The sequence below is a fragment of the Capra hircus genome (genome assembly GCF_001704415.2).
Source record: "Capra hircus breed San Clemente chromosome X unlocalized genomic scaffold, ASM170441v1, whole genome shotgun sequence".
Classification (NCBI taxonomy): domain Eukaryota; kingdom Metazoa; phylum Chordata; class Mammalia; order Artiodactyla; family Bovidae; genus Capra; species Capra hircus.
This window is the reverse complement of record NW_017189516.1, coordinates 19,550,558-19,575,573: the sequence shown is the minus strand read 5'-3', so window position 1 is coordinate 19,575,573 and position 25,016 is coordinate 19,550,558. Positions and strand designations below refer to the sequence as shown.

At 39.0% G+C, this 25,016-nt stretch overlaps 1 protein-coding gene across 2 annotated transcripts in view; it reads right to left on the bottom strand.

Moving 5' to 3' along the window:
- Window positions 1–702: 702 nt before the first annotated feature.
- JADE3 (jade family PHD finger 3) overlaps window positions 703–25,016 on the bottom strand; it is a 113,362-nt gene continuing 89,048 nt past the window's right edge. For both annotated transcript variants that reach the window (XM_018043969.1, XM_018043970.1), the window contains exons 8-11: window positions 23,469–23,585; window positions 9,865–10,335; window positions 8,010–8,127; window positions 703–3,786 (exon numbers count right to left, since the gene is read on the bottom strand). In XM_018043969.1, coding sequence (XP_017899458.1) covers window positions 2,876–3,786; window positions 8,010–8,127; window positions 9,865–10,335; window positions 23,469–23,585 — 1,617 coding nt within the window. In that variant the 3' untranslated portion in view covers window positions 703–2,875. The remainder of the gene's footprint in view (window positions 3,787–8,009; window positions 8,128–9,864; window positions 10,336–23,468; window positions 23,586–25,016) is intronic.

Sequence of the window (25,016 nt, the reverse complement as noted above, 5' to 3'; positions counted from 1 at the left end):
GCTTTTGTTGGCTAAAAGAGTGTTATTCGTAGTTTTGGTACCACAACATTTTACCTAGAAATTTACTGAATCAGAAGTTATCTAAAAAAAAAAAAAAAGAAGAGTTATCTATGAATGTGGTGTTGGGGAAAATGCAAGGGGAGGGGAAGAAGGAGGGGAAATGAGAAGGGGGAGAGAAACTATAAAAGATAGTTATCTTTTAACTATCTTCACTAATGATTTACCCAGTGACCTTTACCAAATACATTTTGCAAACATAATGAAAATGTTTATAATGCCCTCAAAATCCCCATGACACGAAATAACCTTTATTACATTAATATATTCACATGACTCCAAATAGAATGAATATTGTAAAGAATGTATATTTAAAAGTGAGGCTTGATCTAAGCCCTCTGAGCTTTGTGACTTTAGATAGGATCCATTTCCCTAGTGATTTCTGTCGACCCTATGGTTCCATCTTAACAGCCCAGTGAAATTGTGATTTCCAGGTAGAGTCCAATTCCTCAGAGTTCTCTTTGGTCCCTAGTATTGACACAAATCATGAATTTGTGCTTCTAAACATTCAATCGCTCCTTCTTCTTCCTTTCCCCTTACCATCTGTTTTGTTTAATGAATACGATTTTTTTTATATAAAAGGCACATATGTAAGTTTTTCAAAAGCCCAGATGCCCAAATAAAAAATTACCACACTGATAGCAGTTAGCAGTTTTCATAATTTAATGAAAAAGTATTGGTAAAAAGGTGACATTTGAAAAAAGACAGTTTGTCTTTGAAAACTGGACTATATAAGACAAAATGAAAAAGATTTAACAAGAAGGTTAAGAGGTAATACTTCAAACAACAGCAAAATGTAACAAATACATTTTGGGGCAGTTGAAATGTATACAGCTGAAGGCTCCTTCATTTATTTAGGAAAATTCTGTAAAAATATTACAACTATATTTCCCTGACTGAAATTATTTTTGTCAATACTATCCCAATGGCATTACATATATGGAATTTGGCTGAAGCACTTTTTTCAATGTTTGCTTTTCTTCCCACTCACTCAGAATTGAAAGGCATGAAAGGACACAGGTTACTGTACTGGCCTTTAACAGAGGAGTTTATAACATAGCTCCACTAGAATGTCATTACCATGAAGGTGTCAAATTATTATCTAACCCAGGAAATGCAAAGAAAAAGTACAGAAACCTAGTGCATAAATTGGAGAAATTCTCTTCCTCATTTGGATAATCCATAGCCTTTCCCTTTGTATTCAAATGAAATACAGGACACAGATCACACATGCTATGGCATGTTCACACATGTACACAGGCACAAAAGAAACATTTTGAAGGTGTAGCCAAAGGAGAGGAAAAACACAGAAATTTTCAGAAAAGGAGGAAGAAATAAAACCAAAGAAGGCTACAGAAACAAAAGTGGGAAAGAGGTTTTGAAAACTACTGAGTTTCCCATATTTATGGAGAGAAGGGCCCCTGCCTTTACTGCAGCTGGGATATTTCACCAGGAAGCAACTTCAAAAATCTAAAATGGCCTCATTGTCTGAAAAGTCTCACTACATGTTCCCAAAATAGAAGAAAGAGAACATTAATTTAAGGCTAAGAAAAGTGAGCAGAGTATATATAGTTGGCTTCACATTTTAAAAACTGTAACATTTTCTTCTTCTTTAAATGGGAAGCAGGTATGTTTTATCCTCCACCAACCTAACTATTCTCTTCCTCCCCAGAATTAATCAAGGCTGATAGTTTGGGAACAGAGTATGAGCAACTTCTGAAAAACAGCTCCAGCCTTTTTGTTTTGGAATTGCCTTGGATTCATAGTTGGTACAAAGCTAAATTATATCCATGTGTTTTTAAACACATGCTTTCAAATTCTGTTTGACAATAAAAATCTGTTTCAAAATTAAAGCAGATAAGAATATTTAACTTCTCTGCACTTTATTATCTTTTAATTATACCTCAATAAAAACTTTATAAACATTAAAGCAGGCATACAAAAACTGTCAGCCAAACTTATTTAAGCCAAACTTATTTGAAAACAGTTAACACAAAAACCCTGACCTGATATAAATCCCTCAGAAATGTTCTCACTTTGGGAAAGGCTCTGGGATCCTTCACAAGCGCCTAAACTGAGAGAATCAGAGCATTTTCCTTGAAAGTATTACTTTTGTAAACACTATCCACAAGTTAGCTTTTTATGCTTGTTAGCTGGGTGAAATAGTTACGAGTGTGTCCCCAACAAGCAAGTCTAGGAACAGGCACTGAACACTTATAAGCATTAGGTGTATTGACTTGGTAAATTAAGATACTGTGAAAGGAACTCAACCTTGTGCAGAGCAAAGGAAGAGGGTAGTGAGTTTGACAGTATCTGAAATATTGGTCCCTGGTCTCTCCCTGAAGAGTGTTTCCAGGTACCAGTGGAGTTAGAAACTTCCTACAGACACCAGGTCTGGGAGTCACATGCTGTAGCTTCAAAAGATAAATAGTTTTAGTGTCTGATAATCATGGTCTCTTGCAAATCCATTAACAATGCATGGACTCTTAATATGTATGTATATCAATGTGTTACTATAATTGGAATGCTGCCCCCAAAGTATTTACTGAGCAAATTACTCTGGTCCCAGCTGTTCTCACTGGCCTCTGGCAAAAAAATCCACAACCACCCAAACTTTTGGACAATATGTAATCCCTATAATGTGCTTGTAAAAACTAGACTTGATACCAGTTCAAAAACTGTAAACCAATTTAGTGTGGAAAAATTTATTCCATCTTACTACAATTCCTCCCAACATATACTATAGTCATTTTGGTGTATGAGTTTTCCCCAATATATGGGGCAAAGGCAAAGATGGAGGTTTTCTTGGAATTTCTAATCACCTCTGCATTGAACTGTGGGAAAGAGGATATGTCTTGCTTTTACCATGGCAATCCCGTTTGGAATCATGGGGAGGATTTTCCCTGTCTGAACTCTCTCTCTTTACCCTGACTTTTTCTTCATTCCCATCACTTTCTGTTTCTGAATCACTCAGCTCCACATCTGGGCAATACCCATCATTCTCCTGATATGGAACTCTCCCTGCAGAACGCCTAACAAGTTGCTTGCCCCAGAGCTGCTCTTTGGGGTTAATATTCTTGGCTGCCTTCACATAGCGCTGGAGGCTCTCTGTGGTCTTCATCCACTTATTGGTGGCCTCCTTAAAGGACCTGCTGGAGTGCTCTACAGTAGATTTTCTAAGGCTGCCCTGACTACCCAAGTGGGAGCTGAGCATGGGCTCCTGGTCAGAGAACATCTCACCTGAGCTGTCTTTTTGGGTGACATCCCCAGACCAGGTACCCTCTAGGCCATTGGATTTGGCAAACTTGGGGTTAGGTTGATTTTTCCCATTCCCAATGGAAGACTGTCCATGCAGGGCAGCCTGAAGGACCAGAGGCTTTCCCAGAGACTGCCCATGATAGAACTTAGGAGATGGAGGTTTGCAAGCAGGACTGGGATCCTCTGCTTCACTTCTATCATCGCTGGGATTGGTCAGTAAACAGTCAGTCTGGCTCTCTTGTGGATGCTTTGGGTAGGACTTCATTCTCATTTCCAGTGAATCTTGAGCCACCTGCATGCTCCTCATATTACAAACAGGGGAGCTATCATCAGGAGAGAGAGGTCCATGATCAGGCTCTGTGGAGCTGTTACTGCCATCTTCTGTGGCTGATTTGGGCATTTTTAACTTTAAGGTAATTCTTGGTGGTGGGTAAAACAATGAATTTTCTAGTGCATTTGTCACAGGAAGTCCTGAGATTAAAAAAAAGAAAGGTTTATTTTAACAACCAATCTAAATAACAGCATCTGTTTTCATGCAAATGGAAATAACAAGAAAGTGGGGGCAGCAATACTCATAATTAGACAAAGTATACTTTAAAACAAAGTCTATAACAAAGACAAAGAAGCACATTAAATAATGATAAAGGGAGGAATACAAAAGGAAGGTATTACACTTGTTACCACATATACCCAAATAGAGGAACAACAAATATAAACAGCAAATACTAACAGAGATGAAAGAGAAATTTACAATAATACAGTAATAGTAGGAGACTTTAACGCCCCACTTACATTAGTGGACAGATCACCCAGACAGAGCATTAACAAGTAACAGTGATCTTAAATGACACAATAGACAAGTTGGACTTAACTGATATCTATAGGATATTACATCCCCAAACAGCAGAATACACATTCTTTTCAAGTGCACATGGGATGTTTTCCAGGATATATCATATGTGAAGCCACAAAACATTTCTTGGATTATAAGAATTAACATTGTTAAAATGGCCATACCACATTTTTTACAGAATTACAATAAATAATCCTAAAATTCATATGGAACCACAAAAGACCCTGAACTGCCAAAGCAACCTTGAAATAAAAGAACAAAGCTGGACGTATCATGTGCCCAGACTTCAGACTATACTATAAAGCTACAGTAATCAAAACAGCATGGTACTGGTGCAAAAACAGACACACAGATTGATGCAACAGACTAGAGAGCTCAGAAATAAACCCACACACCTGTGGTCAGTTACACTTGCCTGCAACAAAGGAGGCAAGAATATACAATGGAGAAAAGACAGTCTCTTTAACAAGTGGTGCTGGGAAAACTGGACAGCTTCATGTAAAACAGTGAGATTAGAACACTTCCTCACATCATTTACGAAAATAAACTCAAAATGGATTGAAGACCTAATATGTAATACCTGAAACCATAAAATTCCTAGAAGAAAACAGAACACTTTTGACATAAATCACAGTGGTATGTTTTTTTTTGGCTCTGTCTCCTAAGACCAAAGAAACAAAAGCAAAAATAAACAAATGGGACCCAATTAAACCTAAAAGCTTTTGCATGCAAAGGAAACCACTGACAAAATGAAAAGACAACCTATAGAATGGGAGAAATTTTTTGCAAATGGTACAACCAATGATGAGTTAATATCCAAAATACATAAAACAGTTCATACAACTTGATATTATAAAAATAAGCAACCCAACTAAAAAATGGGAAGAAGACCTGAACATTTTTTGGAAGACATATAGATGGCCAACAGGCACATGAAAAGATGCTCACCATTAATAACTATTAGAGAAATGCAAATCAAAGCCAGAATGAGATATCACCTCACACCTGTCAAAATGGCTATCATCAAAACGTTTGCAAATAATAAATGTTGGAGAGGATGTGGAGAAAAAGGAACACTTGTACACTGCTGGTGGGAGTAAACTGCTGCAGCCACTATGGAAAACAGTAGGGAGGTTCCTCAAAAAGCTAAAGTTAGAACTACCATAGGACCCAGCAATTCCACTCCTGGGTATATACCTGGAACAAAACAAAAACACTATTTCGAAAAGGTATGTGCACCCTAATTTTCACAGCAGCACTATTTACAATAGCCAACATATGGAAGCAACTGAAGCGCCCATGAACAGAAAAATGGATGAAGAAGAGGTGAGATATATATATACATACACACATACACACAATGGACTATTACCATAAAAAGAATGAAATTCTACCACGTGCAGCAACATGGATTAACCCAGAGAATATGCTAAGTGAAATACGTCAGCAGCAAAAGACAAATACTTTATGACATCACTTATATGTGGAATCTAAAAAATAATACAAATGATTATATATGCAAAACAAACAGACTCACAGATATAGAAGACAAACTAGTGGTTAGCAAAGGAGAGAGGGAAAGGGGGAGGGAAAAATTAGGGTATGGGATTGAGAGATACAAACTAGTATGTATAAAATAAACAACAAGGATGTATTGTATAGCACAGGGAATTATAGCCATTATCTTTTAGTAACTTTTAATGGAATACAATCTGTAAAAATACTGAATTACTATGCTGTGCACCTGAAACTAATATAATTTTGTAAAGCAACTATATTTCAATAAAAAAAATAAATAAAGGCATACATTCTTACAGCAGTGTTCACATACCCACTCTTCCAAATACTGAACAAGTACCTATGTTTGATATGTGCATATAGCAGCTGAAGTTAGCTGAACTAGAGGTTAGGGTGGGAATTGCTACAGGTGGAAAACTTAGCACTGCCACTTTTTGCTGTGTGACTCCCAACCTCTTCACCTCTGTTCTCCTAGTCTGTAAAAATAATCACAAAGACTAGTGTGATGCCTCATACATCCTTTCTGCTCCTTCTATTTCTGAAAAGAATGTCACTAGCAATGGTTTAGAATAGGGCCTTCCTATTTGTGTGTCTGTACATGTGCATGAGTGGGTACCGCATAGCATTCAGAACTTGCCTTAAACACAGTCGGGCTTCCCTGGCGGCTCAGATGATAAAGAATCTGCCTGCAATGTGGTAGACCTAGGTTCGATCCCTGGGTCAGGAAGATCCCCTGGAGGAGGGAATGGCACTCTGGTATTATTGCCTGGGAAATCCCATGGACGGAGGAGCCTGGCAGGCTACATACAGTCCATTGGGTTGCAAAGAGTCAGACACGACTGAGCGACCAACACTTTCCCTTTCTTTTACTCTGAACATAGACATTTCAGATCACACCTTCCAGTCTTCCTAAAGCAAGTAAAATACAAACTCACAAGAATGTAGTACAGGTTTTGGTGGTTCCCATATATTTTATATCCTTAACTTAAAATAATTTCTTCACTATGAATGACCACCATGGAGGTGTGGGGCAGGTTTTGTAGTGGCAAGGCCCCCAGAAAAGATCATGATGTTTCTGCCAATCATAATATTTCTGCTGTTATGGGCTTGGCCTTGGGAGTACTGGTAACAATTACCTGGTTATATCAACTCTATAATCATATTTAGGACAAGTCTTCCTCTCTCTATTATTCTGAGTGTTCTGAAATCAAAAGGGCACTAGTATCAAACAATTTATTTTTGTATAAGGACTTGTCCTTTGCCCATTACCATCTCACTGCAGCCTCACAAAGATGACATACAGAGAAGACAACTATTAGGTGCCCCAGTGGACATCTGTTCCCTCAAGGTCCAAACTGAACACTCAGTCCCCACTTCTATCAGGGCCTGCCATCTGTTGCTGCCACAAGCAGTTATGGGGCTGGGTTCCACTAATCAGAAGCCACATGGTCTAGGGGCCAATTTCCTTGGCACCATGGAGGCTCTTCCTGCTGTCCTCTGGTTCTCCTTGTCTTGTCTATCATGGTACTCTTATGGCTGAGCAGCTCTGCTGTCTCCTCCTACACCATTGTGCTGTGGCCTCTGATTCTCACAACTTTCCATAAGACTTTGACACCTACCTGACACCTTATTTCTGGGTGTCTCTCTTGCTCTATAGCTGGCCCTTGGCAGAAGCTGGGTTCTGCACACATTGCTCAGTGACCCCTAGTTGCCCAGGCTCTGCCACTGACCTCTGTATTAAATGAGGCAAACGGAGGTTACAAATATCTCTGAATATGACTGTCATCATTACAGCCAAGCTCCTATGCTTAGAGTACTGTAATTATGTTCACTTGTTTCTCTCACCAAGTGGGCAGAGTTCTCTGAAGGAAGGAATTCTGTCTTGCTCGCTGCTCTATCTTCTAGCTCAGCTCTTAGTTCATAGGAGGTGCTCAACAAACATCAGTGAATAAGAGAAAAGATAAGAACCCAGATCTCCTACTAAATTCTGGCTAAGGATTTGTCATTAATATAACAGATTGTTAGGATGAGTAACCCTGGAATTAAATGTTTTCCAGAAACTAGGATTAGATCAGATCCTACTGATTTCTAAATTAATCCAATGATTTTAGAATCATTTCATGGCTCCAACTAACAGCCTCCAATATCTGTCTGGGACGTAAGTTATCTGTCCTAGATTTGCAACTCCACCAACTCTACCCTGGGATTTCTTGCCTCATGAGTCAACAGTGAAATGGGCCATGTTACATCATGGTTGGACTAGAACAAATGAATTTAAAAGATTTTTAAGTGAAACAATTGATACAAAATTTATACAGCTTACCTGCAGCAATTTCCTCATTAGCAAGCTTGACTTGCAAACCAAAGATCTGTTCTTGTAATTTGTTGTATGATAGTTTCATTTTTTCTCGTCTGCTTATCATGTAGCACAGGTTTCGGACCTGTAAACCCAACCCCCAACAAATAAGAGAGTTTTGTCATGTTACACAAACCTGACAACTGAACATTGTTTAGCTAAAATTAAGACAAGTTAACTTTAAGTTACATGGGGTGGGGGGCTGAGGAGAGAAGACAGAACCTAAAAGCTGCATAGAGAGCTGCTACATAGGTATTCACATGGCACGGTCAATGGTGGGATCATGGTTCCCGTATCAATCAGCAGCACAAGCAAAAGCTCCAAAGCTACCTTCTCAAGTCTACTATTCCTGTCGTGTCATGGGCTTGATATTTATCTGTGCAGTCAGGCTGGGGAACTGAATGATGACTTAACAGTTTAGCTTTCCCTTTAGATCCCTGAGTAAATGGTGGCAATGCTGGATCCAGTATTCTAATGAGTGCTGGACCAGCAGGATAAAAGTCTGCTGGGAAGACTGGAAGTAGCTGTTTTGCTCACACTTTCAGCTCAGTCAAGTTTCCATAGCCACAAGGGTGAAATCCTCACTCTCTCATGCTCTCCCATCTGGACAAGTTACTCAAACTTTCTGTGTCCCAGTTTAATCATCTGAAAACAGGGATAACTGTACCTTCTTCATATGCATGTCAGGATTATGAGTTAATATTTACAAAATGCTTAGAAGAGTGGTACCACATAGTAAGTGCTATATATGTGTGAGTTAAATTTTAAAAAGTGAGTAAAATCAACCGTGCAACACTGGAAGGACTGAAGCTGAACCTCTACTACTCTGGCCACTGGAAAAGACCCTGATGCTGGGAAAGACTGAAGGCAGGAGGAGAAGGGGATGGTAGAGGACAAGATGTTTGGATGGTATCACTGACTGAAAGGACATGAGTTTGAGCAAACTCTGGGAGATGGTGACGGACTGGGAAGCCTGGCGTGCTGCAGTCCATGGGGTCGCAAAGAGTCGTACATGACTGAGTGACTGAACAACAAAAAATCTATTAGTTCCTCTCCAAATTCTGGTAGCAGAGAAAAAAACAAGCCACCATTACACTTGATTATAAGATTCTCTAGGGTAAACACAGGACCTAACATCTTTAAATCCCTACAGTACCTAATTTTGTGTGAGTGTGTGTGTGTGAGTGTGAGTGTGTGTGTGTGTGTGTGTGTGTCTCATGAGTTACACTGAATTATCTGGCACAGAGGCTCTCAACCAGGAGTAATTTTTCACCCCTAGATGGCATCTGGTAATTTGGGAACATTTTTGGTTATCACAATTGGGCATGTTGGGGGTTTGCTACTAGCATCTAGTGGGTAGAGGCCAGGGATGCTGCTAAACATTTTACAGTGTCCCCCACAACAAAGAACCATCCAGTCCCAAATGTCAACAGTACCAAGTTTAAGAAACTCTGATCTGGCACTTTCCTAAGCAAAATTCATTCTTTCTTCAGCCTGCAGTCTCATAAGTGTGTCAGTAAAATATAGCTGAGCCAATTTAGGTTCAACAGTGGAAAAAAAGTAAACCAAGTGAAAAATTTATTTCATATTTAAGGTTCATAAAGCATCTAAGTGAGGATAGACTCTTCTATTCTCTGATGTGTCTAGTAGAATTTCAACTAAGCCCAACATTTGGGGCCACAGTGAAATCAGAAGATAAGCAAGGGCACAGAAGCCTATACTACAACTATAAATGGTTGTTGTTGTTTTTTAATCTAGAAGTGTGGCCTCCATTCCTATGCAGACCAAGACGTATACACTAGGTCATAGTTGGTCACCTTACCCTCTCTAGGTCTTGCCGTAGGTGCATAAACATTCTCATGCGAGTGTGAATACTCTCTTCTCTTGGCTGTACCAGGACATTTTCTTCTTCCTCTTTTGGAGGAAATAATGGCTTATTGAAGTTACTCTTCCGCTTCAGCTTCCAGTAGTTATAGATGAAGTCCACAATTAGCATGGGCAGCCCCAGCTCTGTGGCCACATCTTCCACATTGACCATGGAATAGAACTCCTCCTCCAGCTCCCGAAGCTTCTGTGCCCGCAGACTGGTCTTCTCACTCTTGGCCTGGCTTTGCTCTGAAGCCCTGTGTAGGGGGTACTCAGACTCCCTGAGCTTTTGCCTGCTTTGGCTGTGCTTGAGGCAGTATGACTTGAACTTTACTTCATCCCCCTTATCTAGGATGGTCTTCATTTCTAGGCTGTGCTCGAAGGCACAGGTGACATGGAAGGCAGTGATGCAACTTTTTATTGAGCACTGTGGGGAGAAAAGATGTGTTAAGGCAGTAGGGCTGTGTGGGGAAGAGGAAGCTCTATGTACCTGGGCCTAAACTGAGAGCTCATAGGAAGCAAAGAAAAGACAGGGAGAAAGTTGGTCTTAAACTGACTATGACGGACACCTTACAAGAAAGCCCGGAAATCTGCTCTTTTACAAAACAGTAAAAACAGAGGCAAAAATTTTTTTTTTCAAACTCTTCTTTAAATTTTAGCATAAGCATTAAGTTTTTCTGAGAATTCTTCTTTGGCCCCTATAAAGAGTCATGCTGTATTTTTTCTGTGACCCCAATATCACCTAATGGTCCTTTTAAACTATACTTAGAGCATAACACATGTAAAATTCCTGACCATGGTTCTTAAAGACAGAAGCTGTGTCATTCATCTTTGCATTGTCATCAACTGTTGAACTAGCAAGTGCTCAAGAAATGCTTCTGAACAAATGAAAGAAAAACAGAAGCAATATTACTGCCAGAACAGCTACTGGTTCTAAAAAAAGTCACAGGAACTCTAATATTTAAGTAACCTAACTTCTTGAAATTGGTCTTATAGAGCTGTGCTGTCCAACATGGTAGCTAAGGTAGCCAACTGGCTATCTTAAATTACATATAAAATAAAATTAAAATTACATACAATTAAAAATTCAATTCCTTAGTCACACTAGCCACATTTCAACCATACTGGACAGCACAAATTTCCATCACATCACAGAAAGTTCTACTGGACAGTATGGTTACAGACAATCTGGAATTAAGTTTATAATATTCTTCCATTCATAGATGTAACACATTTCTTAGGTACCATTATGGGACATGCACTGAGGATTCACAGGGAGGCAAAGAGAACCTAGCCCATGACTGCTAGACTCTTGTGCTTCAGTTAGTTTCAATTACCATTTGTTATGGCTATGTTACAGTTTTCCTCCCAAAGATTTAACATGCACATGTATTTATATTTTTATGAAAATAAAAGAAGGAAAGCAATGGAGGATCTGTTTCAAAAGATATAGTGGGAATTCCCATGATTAAAGCCAAGTCTCACATCTTTTGGAAGCATACATCTGGAGGGCAGACTGCTCAATTATCTATATGTTGGGTTTTTGATAACAAAACATAGAGAATGACCTTGGATACGAATAAAGACTAAAAAAATGAAAAACCTGGTAGGCTTCCTTAAAGATTGAGAAATTCAACACTTGAAAATACTGGCAACACAAGAAAAGATATTCAACATCGCTTGTTATTAGAGAAATGCAAACCAAAATAATAGTGAGTTATCACCTCATGCTGGTCAGAATGGCCACCATCAAAAAATTTTACAAAGTATAAATGCTGGAGAGGATGCAGAGCAAAGGGAACTCTCTTGCACTGCTGATGAGAATGAAAATTGATAAAACCAGTAAGGAGAACAGTATGGAGATTTCTTTAAAAACTAGGAATAAAGCTATCATGTAACTCAGTAACATATAACTGAGTAATCCCATTACTGCGCATGTACTCTGAAAAACTGTAATTCAAGACACATGTACCCCCAATATTCATTGCAGCACTATTTATAATAGCTAGGTCATGGAAGCAACCTAGATGACCATCAACAGATGAACAGATAAAGAAGTTGTGGTACATATATACAGTGGAATATCAGCCATGAAAATGAACAAATCTGAGTCAGTTGAAATGAGGTGGATGAACCTATAGCCTGTTATACAGAGTGAAGTCAGAAAGAGAAAAACAACTATCGTGTGTTAATGCATATATATGGAATCTAGAAAAATGGTACTGATGAATCTATCTTCAGGGAAGGACAAGACGTACAGGACTGTCTTGTGGGCACAGTGAGGGAAGGAGAAGGTGTGAGGAATCGAGAGAGTAGCACTGACATATATACACACTACCATGTGTAAAATAGACAGCTAATGAAAAGCTGCTATATAACACAGGGAGCCCAGCCCAGCACTCTGTGACGACCTAGAGGGGTAGGATGGGGGGCTGGGAGGGAGGTTCAAGAGTCAGGGGATATATATATGTGTATACACACATACAAACACTTATGGTTGATGTGTTGTATAGCAGAAACCAACACAACATAGTAAAGCAATTATCCTCCAATTAAAACAAAGAATACTGGCAACCACCAAAGCTTTAATGGGAGCAGATTCCACTTAATCTAATTTCACAGGATAAAGAATTCCAAGGATGAACAACAATTCAAAGATCATCTTATCCAACCTCATACGTGTTATTACTTGTGAAAGTAGTGAAAGTGTTAGTTGCTTAGTCGTGTCTGAATCTTTGCGACCCCATGGACTGTAGCCTACCAGGCTTCTCTATCCATGTAATTTTCCAGGCAAGAATATTAGAGTGTGTTGCCATTTCCTTCTCCAGGGGATCTTCTTGAACCTGTGTCTCCTGAATTGCAGGTGGATTCTTTATTGTCTGAGCAACCAGGGAAGCCCATTATTACTTGTACTTCCTGTAAAGTACCCGATTTTCTACCTAAACTGCCCCCTACCCTCAACTCCTACTTTTCAGTTAAGTGGTACTCTAGCCACCTACTGCATTCCTAAAACAGCCCACCCCAACTTAGCTTAACTGGAAGAGTTTGTTCCATTACACTGAAATTTGTATCCTTAAGAAAAGCCTCATGAAAACAAGGACGATGAAAAGCCCAGACTATACTTTTATCTGGATACCTTCTGTTATCCCTTGACTAAGAAACTAACTGGTTGTTTAAAAAACAAGTAGCAAAAGGCATTCCATAGGAAAAGGTTAAAAATGTTGGGCATAGTGCTCTTCTGCTGTTTAATAGACAAAAATGAGGGAAGAGAAAGCAAAAGGAATGTTTTCTGTTCAAGGAGATGAGTGTGTGACATAAAACTACTACTGATGGGAAGCTAAAAACAGATCTCTCTCAGATCAAATTTATAAAATGTAGAGACATAAATATAAATTACTCAAAATAAAAGACAATAACATGAACAAGAATTGGGTACATAGATGAAAAATGAAATGTCCCTAGGAAATTGCCATAAAATCCATCTAGTTTCAAAAAAGGTCATTCTAAGGTCATACTCAAAGCTGGAAGTCCACATACTTATCTTGGTGATAAAGGAGAAATGCTAACCAATCAAATAACTTTTTACTTTTTTCCAAAAATATATATTTGGCACATTCTATTAAACAAAATGCTTTTGTAAATATCTCATTTCTACTGTAATCACTTAAGGTGACAGGGGTGGTGGTGTTTTAATGCCCATTTAAAAAGAACAGCTTTATTGAGATATAATTTACACACCACAAAACTCATCAATTTTAAACATTTCAATTTAAAATTTAAATTAAATTCAATTTAAAACATTTCAATGTTTTTAGTGTATTTACAGAGTTGTACAACCACCACCACTATGTAATTCCACTACATTTTCATCACCCCCAAAAGAAATCTCATTTCTATTTGCCACTCCCTGTTCCCAATCCCAGCCCTGAGCAACCACTAATCTACTTTGTGTCTCTATAGAAATGCCTAGTCTGGGCATTTCATGTAAGTGGAATCATAGGTGGCAGTTTATATCTGGTTTCTTTCTTAGCATGTTTTCAAGGTTCATCCATGTTGCAGCATGTATTAGAATTTCATCCTTTTAAAAATATGGCCAAATAATATTCCATTATATTGGATATACCACATTTGTTTATCCATTCTTCAGTTGATGGACATTTAGACTATTTTTACTTTTTAGCTATCATGAAATAATGCTGCTATGAAGATTTGTGTACCAGTTTTTGTGTGGACATATGTTTTCATTTCTCTTTGGTAATGTGCAATAAAAGATTAACTTTGCCAAAGAAAACTTTGGCCCTTTGCCTCTAGCTCCTGAGAGGTAACCTCTTAACCTTCAGAATGTCCTGCCTGAGTGTCTTTATTTACCTGGAGGCCTTGGGCCATGTCAGATAGTCTCTGCTAACAATGTGATTTATGGTGGAGGCTCTGAGTCATGTGGTATCAGCCTGACTTTTGGAGGGACTGGAGAGACTAGAGACTAAGTCCAGCTATGCAGGTGGTCAGTCATGTCTACGTGACCAACTCCTAATAAAATCTCTGAACACCAAGGTGGTTTTGCTGGTTGGCAATACTCTGTGTATTATCATACATCAGTGCTGAGAAAAATAAGCACTGTCCACAAGATTCCTCTTAGAGAGGAAACTGGAAGCTCTGTGCCTGGTCTCTTCTGGATCCTGCTCTATGTACCTCTTTCTTTTGCTGATTTTAATCTGTATTCTTTCACTGTAAAAAACTATGACCATGAGTATAATTTTTTTTTGAGTTCTGTGAGTCCTTCTAATGAATTATTGAATTTGAGGGTGGTCTTGGGGACCTCTAACTTGTAGATATATACTTAGAAGTAGAATTACCAAGACATATAGTAACTCTATGTCTAACTTTTTGAAGAATTGCCAAACTGTTTTCCACAGTAGTTATGCATTTTACATTCCCACCAGCAACACATAAGTGTTCTAATTTCTCCACCTTCTTGCCAATAACTGTTATTGTCTGCTTTTTTGATTATTACCACCCTAATGAGTATGAAGTAATATCTCACTGTGGTTTACTTTTAAAGGGGTTAAGAAGAAATAATTTTCTACTTATTTTTCAGAAATTACAGAAGAGAAATGAGTTTTTGAAATACTTTCATTAGAGGGAAAATGCTATCCTTACATGTTCACATTTGTAAGGGGAGTTGGAGTTTCTTGTGGGATGAGAATTGAATCAGATAGGGTGGTTAGAATAAAAATCTTTGAAAAAGAACACCAGAGACTGATTTAGGAATTAAATTGTTTCTTGCCTCTTTAAAGAAATATTTTATTCCTCGCCCTAAAAGAAAACAGTGTGTACTCCTCAAAAGCAGATAACATCTGCGCTAAACACCATGGGCCTGGTGCATTTGTCCTCAGCAGTTTTTATCCTGCTGCAGGACAGTGTCCATTTGGTTGCCCTTAATACCCAGTAATCTGTGAACAGACAAATGGGTGATATCAGAGCAATTTTCTCAAAGTCTGGTCACTGACACCATGTCATAAATGGTTCAAAGTCAGCCTACAAAACTTATTTAGCTGTTATGTACTTAAACTCTAGCACCAACAATAGCCATCAGTCCTTCTGATCTCTCATCCCTAAGGGTCTGCAAGGTCTGATGGGTGATGTCACTTGAGTGTTATTTAACTTTTCTCATGTTTGTATCTGGTCTCCCTTAATAGACTATATATGCCCGAAGGCAAGAACCAGAAATATCTTAGAACAGGAACAATCTGTACTCACAAATAAAATTTGGAATATATGAAAAAAATATTAAGGTGCTTTCCCTCTTATTTTTTTTTGGTGCCCTTTAATCTTAATATTTAATTTCCTTCTCTACTAGTACCACCTTTAATAGTCACTGAGTAGACATACTTGCATTTCCCCACTTGTCAAAGATTTTCACTTGTTTTAAAAAAGTTCACTTCCCTCATAGTCAAAAGCTGTTTACTGTTAGCCTAACAGTAAACTCCTGGCTGCCCACCAATTTATTCTGACTTCAATATACATGCATGTAACTCCAGACATGCCCACATTCCTCTACTGTCAAAAGGGGCACCTATACCAGCACCAAATGTTTAATGATTCTATTCAGTTTGGCTGGATGAATGCCAGGACTTTACATCAACAAAGTCAGATTGATGCCAGGAAATAGTATTAATATGAACAATAACAACAAGTACAATTACTAGTACCACAAATATTTACTGAGTATTCAGTATCTGTTAGGCACCGTGTTAAGTTCTTCACCACCTCCTTAAGTAGGTACTATTTTATCATCTCCATTTGTAGTTGTGGAAACTGAGGAACAGATCTGGTAGGTAACTTCCTCAAGACTACATAACAAACAAGAGATGGAACCAGGATTTGGACCCCAGGAATCTGGCTTCAAATGTCATATTTTTGACAACTGTTCTTTCTTTCTTTTTCCCTCAAGGAAGGCCTAAAACATCTAGATTTAGGCTTAATGGGGCTTGAAGATAAGATACATAAGGACCCTAAAGGAATTCTGGAAAGGTGGCAGATGGACTGTATGTCCATGGTCTAGGCAAAATTTGGAGCTGTCTGGGATATCTGTTTAGAACCCAGTCTTTAGGATCTGTTCCAGGATTACCAGAAACTTTCATCCTCAGAAGAAAGGTTCTAGCTCCCAGATATGGAGGCTGTAGATAGTGGCTAGTCTAGACCCCAAAACCACCAGTGTAATATTCTATCCTTGCCGAATGAATGTTTCCAAATCCAAAGAAGGGGAGAGATGTGGGTATTCCCCACTGCTGGAAGGTAGGAAGAATAAATACAATTCACAGTGAAGAAATCTCTATGAAGAGTTTATAAAGCAAAGTACTCGAAATGTGTGACTAATCACAAATACCCTTAAATAAACCTCTGAAAAACAATGATGCTAATAAAACTTGACCCCCACCCATATTCGGCTTATACTAATAGAGTGTGCTTTGTTTTCCATAGCTGACATCTAGTTTTACTGTGGCAAGTGAAAGTGAAGTCGCTCAGTCGTGTCCAACTCTTTGTGACCCCGTGGACTGTAGCCCTCCAGGCTCCTCCATCCATGGGATTCTCCAGGCAAGAATACTGGAGTGGGTTGCCATTTCCTTCTCCAGGGGATCTTCCCGACCCAGGGATCAAACCCAGGTCTCCCGCATTGCAGGCAGACGCTTTAACCTCTGAGCCACCAGGGTTTTAGTGTGGCAAAAGAGACCAAAACCCCTTTTCCCTTTTAAGCCACCATTAAGTTAATTCCAAACTGGTAAGTAATTTAGAATCGTGTTTCCTGTATGGGAATCAAAAGCAGTAAACAAATACAGTTTATTGGTATAAGCAGAACATAGGTGGAGAAAAACACAACCACACTTCACAAGGTCACCTGCAGTTCACTCTCCCTCACCTCGGGGGAAGATCTTTAACGCAGCCTGGCACTTAAACTGCACTTTCCCAAACCAAAACACTATTTCACACCTCTTCTCTCCCCAGACTGGAGACTGCACCCACATCCTAACTCTCAGCTGATGATTCTGTTTCCTGCCTCACTGAGGAAATTACAACAATCAAAAGAGCACTATGCAGATTCCCAGCAGCACACCTACTTAATACTGTGCCTACATACCCTGCCTTTGAGTCTGTTACCCGGGAAGAACAATCTGTGCTCTTACCTGAAGCCGCCCCTCTCTCACCTACTGAAAAACCTCTATCCAACAGTTTTTCCTCTGGGTCACTCTCTTTGCATGCACACTGTTACGTTCTATATGTTAACAAGCAAACATACAGTGTTAAGTGTTAGTCGCTCAGTCGTGCCCAACTCTTTGTGACCACATGGATTGCAGCCCACCAGGCTCCTCTGTCCATGAAATTTTCCAGGTAAGGATACTGGAGTGGGTTGCCATTTCCCTCTCCAGGGTATCTTCCCGACCCAGGGATCGAACCTGGGTCTCCTGCACTGCAGGCAGATTCTTTACCGACTGAGCTACAGTAATACACAGGGAACTGGTTCTAGACTTCCTGTGGGTACCAAAATCCATGGATGCTTAATCCCTTATATATTGATAAAATGGCGAAGTATTTACATGTAACCTATGCACATCCTCCCATACTTTAAATCATTATAAAAGCTAATACAATGCAAATGCTATGTAATAGTTATCTGTGTAAGGCAAATTCAAATTTCCTTTTTGGAACTCTCTGGAATTTTTTCTGAATATTTTCAATTTGCCATTGGTTGAACCTGTGGATGTGGAACCTGTGGAAACAGAGGGCTGACCGTACACACTTGTTATTTCTTCCATCTTTTTTTTTCCCCATTCTATTTTATTTTTTATTTATTTTTACTTTACAATACTGTATTGGTTTTGCCATACATTGACATGAATCTGCCACGGGTGTACATGAGTTCCCAATCCTGAACCCCCCTCCCACCACCCTCCCCATATCTCTCTGGGTCATCTCAGGGCACCAGCCCCAAGCATCCTGTATCCTGTATCAAACCTAGACTGGCAATTCGTTTCTTACATGATAGTATACATGTTTCAATGCCATTCTCCCAAATCATCCCACCCTCTCCCTCTCCCACAGAGTCCAAAATTTCTTCCATCTTAAAGAGTGAACTTCTTTTCCCCACTTTTCCAGACCTCCTACTCTATTTCTTTGCCCTGACCTTTGGCAATGTAGCTTTTGCCATCACTACTCCACCTAAATTGCTCATCCAGATTACTAATAATCACATTGCTAAATTCAGGGATCAATTTGTAGTCCTCATCTTACTTCAGCAGTATTTTTACATCACTGATCATTTCCTTCTTTCTTTCCTTGGTTTCTAGGCTACTACACTCTCTTGGTTTCCTCCTGTCTCCTTGATGACTTCTCAGTCTCCTCTCCTCTCTCTCCCTATTCCCCCAACTACTTAACACTGGAATGCTTCAAGGTCTAGTGCTTGGTACTATTCTCCTCTCTATCTACACACACTCACTCAGTGAACTTACCCAGTTCAGGGTAAAGATATCTACACGACAATGACTCCCAAATTTATGTCTTCAGTCCAAAACTTCCTCACAAGTCCCACAGACAACCATCAGTTTGACATTTCTACTACAATATCTGATAGACATCTCAAACTTAAATATCTAAAACTGAACTCATGTTGATCTTTCCCTCCACATCTCTTCTAACTGGAGATTATTCCATTCAGTATATGGAAACTTTACCCTTCTCCCTGTTTGGGCCAAAGTCTGGAAACATCCCCAACTCCTATCTTTCTCTCTCACCATGCGTCCTATTCGTAGCTAATCCTGTTGGCTCTATTTTCAACATTCATCCAGAACCCAATCACTTTTCACCACCTCCACAGGGCTATCACTCCAGACAAAGCCACCCCAGCCATCTCTCAAGGATTACTGTAAAAGCTTCCGAATTGCTTTTCTCGTTCCTAACCTCCCCTCCTCACAGTCTACTCCAAATAAGAAGCCAGAGTGTCTATTTTTGTTTGTAACATTTTACTATGGAAAAATCTACATAAAAGCATAGAGAACACTCATTATATACTCATTATCCAGCTTTGATAATTAATGTATGACCTATCTTGTTTCATTTTTAACCTCTGTAGTACCCTGCTCTCCAGACTGTTTTGAAGCAAATCTTAGACATCATTCCATAGTGATCTGTTAAAAATATAAATCAAATTATGTCACTCATCTGCTCAAAACCTGCCAAAGCTCCCCCTATAAATGCTGAGCAAAAACAAAAGATCTTTTTTTTTTTTTAATCTTTTGGCAGCACTGTGTGGCATGTGGCATCTTAGTTCCCTTGAAAAGGGACCAAACCCATGCCCTTTGCCTTGGAAACTTGGAGTCTTAACCACTGGACAGCCAGGAAAGTCCTCAAATAAAAGACCTTATAAGGGCCCTGGGAACCCTTCACCATGGGCTTGCACACCATGGCCTGCAGACCAAATGCAGCCAGCTGCCTGTTGTTTTGTGGCCCAAGAAATAAGAATAGGAGCTTAAGATGGTTTTTATGTTTTTAAAAAGTGGAAAACAATCAAAAGAAAAAGAATATTTTATGACAAAGTGACTTTCAAATTTTAGAGTCCATAAATAAAGTTTTATTAGTATATAGCCATGCTCATTTGCTTAAGTACTGTCTATGGCTGCCTTTGTGCTATAAAGACAGAGATGACTAATTGTGACACAGAGTATATGGCCTGAAAAGCTTAAATATTTACTACCTGGCCCTATACAGAAAAAAGTTGCCAACCCTTGCCCTAACCAGTCAGGTCCCTGTATAATCTCTCTGATCTTCTCTTCCTACACACTCCATTACAGTCTCACTGGCCTCTTTCCAATCACTCAGACAGGCCAAACACACTCCTGTCTTGGGGCCTTTGCACTGGCTTATCCCTCTACTGGGAACATTTTTACCCCAAATATATGCAGTGTCTTCTCTTACCTTTGAGTCTTTGCTCAAATGTCACAACTATGGTGAGTCTTACTCTGACCACTTTATTTAAACTTGTAGTGTATGCCCCCTGCCCGACAATCCCCATCTTCTTTCTATACTTCATATTTTGGCACATTTTCCCTTTCCCATACTGTCTTATAATGTGCTATTTAGTATCTATTGCTTATCACTGATTTCTCTCAAATCAAAATGTAAGTTCCCTGGTGCAAAGTTCTTTTTCAGTCCATTGATAAATCCAAAGTGCCTAGAACAATGCCTGGCACACAATTAGGCACTCAAATATTTGTTGAATAAGTGAAATTCCTAATAATCAAAATTTTAAGAGACTTTTATGATCACCACAGCAGCATACATCTCTACTTCACTGATCAACATGTATCAACACAATGATAACTGAAGCATGGCAGGTATCTCACAGAAGAAATTCTCCACCTGATACTGACCACAGTGAGGTAACAAGAAAGTCAACATTGTTTACACCAAAGAGTTGCTGAAATCTCTTACCCAAGCCACTGCTGCCAGTTGTTGGCATAGCTACGAATGCATGATAACTATAATGGAGAGGCTGGCAGATAGTTACCTAACAATCAAAGGACATTATTTAAAGTATACATTCAGTGGCTCCTAAACCAAGGAAGAAGAAAAGTTGAGCTATGCATCCTACGTAGCTGCTATTTCTCCAGTGGCTTTGGATGCTGATCAGCATTTGGGAGATAGTTGAGGTGGTATAGCAAAGGTCCAAATAAGAAAGATTAGCCAGAAAGAAATACATGGGGTGTGGAGTCTGGGATCAAGGCATGACAAGATAATGATGGCTGAATTCCCAAGGAGAGTCATTATGTAGAAAATGGAGACAGTCACATACACACAAAAAAACCCAAAACATGTCTAGTTTGGGCCATTCAGAGAAGTCCACCAGAACAAAGCAACTGGAATGATGAAAAGTGTTATTGAATCTTCTCATTGCTTAACACTACTTGCTGGAAACACCAGAGTCAGAATTTTGAAGCCAGATTATCCTTTGCTTAGAACTTAATGCTGGTTCATGAAACTACATGCAACAGAGGAACTGGAAGGGGAATGTTGAAACAAGTAAAATGATGAATGTATTTTCTTTTATTACCTCAACAAGAAAGCTGAGAATTAGCTGTTATATATCTGTATTTTAATAACCATATTTTAAGCCACTACTTTCATTTAGTAAACTCATAGTATACTAAGCAGAGATATTACAAAAGTAAAGGTAGTATAGATGTATTACAAATTATCTGTTATAAAAAGGTGTTGGATCTGTTAAGATTGAGAAAAACTAAGACTTCATTGGAACTTCATTAAATCTCTAATTTACTCAGTAAAAAAAAAAATTAAGTCTTAATTTGGAAAGACCTTTACAAAATCCAGAATCTAAACTCAAAGTAATAAAAACAAACCCACTTCAGTGCAAATGAAAAACCCACTCCAGAATGTTTTTTCCATCCATCTATTCATCCATCTTCCACCTATCGATCTAATATTTATTGTCAATCTGCCATGTCAGGGGTTTGGAGGATCTAAGGATGAAACAGTCCAAGCTTGCAGCCTCCTAGGGAAGCTAAGACTTGTAGGTAAGTAACTACAATACAGGGCAGAATGTGATAATATGGTGTGCTTTTTTCTCTCATCACAGTCATGATGCCAATTACTAACTGCTGTAAAAAAATCATCCTTTAAAGCAGCAAATATGGGGGAAAATGCAGGGAGAACAATAAGGACAGTAAGTAAATTAATGGATATAAATTCAATGTGCTATTATAAAATGACTATATGGTAATTATGAAAACATGGAAAATACTTTTTTTTACTGGGGAGAATGCATATTACATTTAATCTATGATACAATTAAATACAGTTATAGTTATTCAATGGGCTGACACTGGGCAGGCATTCTCCTTTGTGCTAGGGAAACAATGATGCATAACCTTGGCCCTCAAGAAGCTCATATCTGGGGAGCAATCAGGAGGGAACTTAGAAAAGCATAAAAAGGCAATGTGTCAATGCAGTAGACCTGATGGGAATAGTTTTCCTTAAACAATTTCCTCCTTATACTTGCTAAAGTGCTATAGTTAAATAAAAGCAGCCGGAAATATTTTTTTTAAAAAGCAAGACAAAGTATGCAGTCTTGTCAAATGTTAAAATGAGTTTAAAAATCTACAAGAAGAATCAGATAGCAAGAAACCTCATGAAACACCTAGAGACACTGTCCCTAAACTATGACATCATATGGCCCCCTTTCTGTGAAGAAAGTGAACATGTAAACCTAACTGCAACCAGCCTGTAGCTCCTATGCAAGAGGTCTGGGGAGTGGAAGGTCAGCCCTTCCTCTCTTCTTGCCAGGAAAGCCACCTTATTACATTTGGAATAAAAGGTGAGATGACATTCTGGAAAACTAGATTATGAAGGATCAATATTTCTGCCTTTTCTGGGTGTGACTGGCCATTCTCCACCCCACCCCACCCCCAAATGCTGCTTTTGGGTACGCCAGCTACAACTTCTACTTCAAACAGCTAAATTTCTATGCCTCAGATGTCTCAGAAAACTCCACTTGCACTACCATATGCAACAACTGTGCCTTTGAGAATGACTTTCAAGTCTATCAAACCAGAATTTATCCATTTAGATCCATCTTTCCTATTAAGTGAGTTGCACTTAGTCCAACAACAGAATCATCTGTCAAACTGCCCTGGAACCTAAGTCGTCCATCCTCCATGGGTAAGTCACACAAGAACACGGACCTGGTTGTTTAGAAGTTATGGCTTGTTTCCACCCAGGATCATCTAGCTTCAGAACTCACCTAATTCATCAGATCTGACAGCAAAGGATGGAAATTAACTACCACTATGGCTACTGAGAAGAATAAGCTGAAGGGTCCAGAGGTACCATCCAAAAAACGGTTCCAGAAATGGTCTGCACAGTAGCAGAGCTCCAGAAGTGAGTGGGAGGTGGCTTCCTGAGTAAGCTTTCAGTTAGCAGGATGCTCTAACTGGGAGGGTAAGTTTGGCTAATTTGGTGTTAACCCACTCAACCACTTTTCATTGGACTTACCTGTATACAAGCACCTGTCTTCAACTTGCACAGGCTGCAGACTAAGGCCCACCGACTGGGCGGAATATGGGAGATCTTTGTGATTGGTTCCATTCTCTCAGGACAAGCAATGCTGACCTACAAATAAAACACCACCATAAGGCAGAAAGCACCAAGGCATGCAGAAGTACCTTTCACAAACCGTGAGTGATATTACTCGCAGCTCAGAACATCAAAACAATGAGGTGAGCCATATCTCTTAAGGTTATTATGGAACTAAGAATAAATGAAACCTGTCTCTAGCCACTGCTCAGGCCTTCAATCATTTCCAGTAATATAAACAATTCATATATAGGAGGAGAGGGCAGAAGTAGAGGCTAAGCATGGTTACCTTAATGAATCAAAGATATCTACACTTTACTTAGGAACCAAAGAAAGCTACTGAGGAAAAGAATTAAGATTCACAAAATCTAGCACCTCTTACATGTTTGAGATGGTGCCACACGCCTTGATTTTTTTTTCATTTAACTAATGAATGATGAAAAACAGTGGCAGTGACATAATATTATTGGAAAGTAGTAGCAATCTGCAGCACATAAGTAGAAAAGATGAGGATGCTAACATTTTAAAATCAGTCTTTAAAATCATGTAACTATTACCAGCTTAGTCTATTCTCCCAGCCAAAGTAGCTTGCTTGCTTTATTTTTCATTATTTTTTGCCATGCCACGTGTACAGGATCAGGAAAGATCAGGGATTGAACCATGCCTCCTGCAGTAGAAGTAGAGTCCTAACGATGTACTCAAAGTAGCTTTAAAGTGAAACGAGTCTTTGAGAGAGCGCTGGAAAAAACGCTTTTTAAAAAAAGATGGAAATTTGTGTGTGTGAGTGAAAATAAAGGGTCAAGCAACTTCTGGTAAGAAGTGTTTTCTTTTCCTTCTCTTTAAAAATATATAATGCGTGTTTAAAAAATTTTTAAAATATAAATTTATTTATTTTAATTGGAGGTTAATTACTTTACAATATTGTATTGGTTTTGCCACACATCAACATGAATCCGCCACAGGTATACACGTGTTCCTGAACCCCCCTCCCTCCCCGTACCATCCCTCTGGGTCGTCTCAGTACAGAAACAACTTTAAAAAAGTGAAGGACCATTGAACAAGGACAGTCAAACGAGTACAAGTTCCACCCACATCAAGAAAGCAACAGTAGAAAGATCAGGGACATCTTGAACAGGCCCAAAGGTACTAAAAATCAGGTACTAGAAACCATAAGAGAAGGTAAATGGTGAGAAAGCGTCTTTTGAAAAAAACTCTGAGTCATATTCCAGACTTTTAACATTTTTTTCAGACTTTTAATATTTTGAAAGAATCTGCTTTATTAGGGAATTTGCTACTGGAAATTAGTGATTCTATGGCCAGAAACCTCAGGGTTCATTTCACTTGTCTATTTAGCTGGATGTTCTTAGTAAGAAAAACAAAACCATTACTCAAATTAAAAAAAAAAAATACTGACTTCTGTATCCATAAGAGGGCTTCCCAGGCGGCGCAGTGGTAAAGAATCCGCCT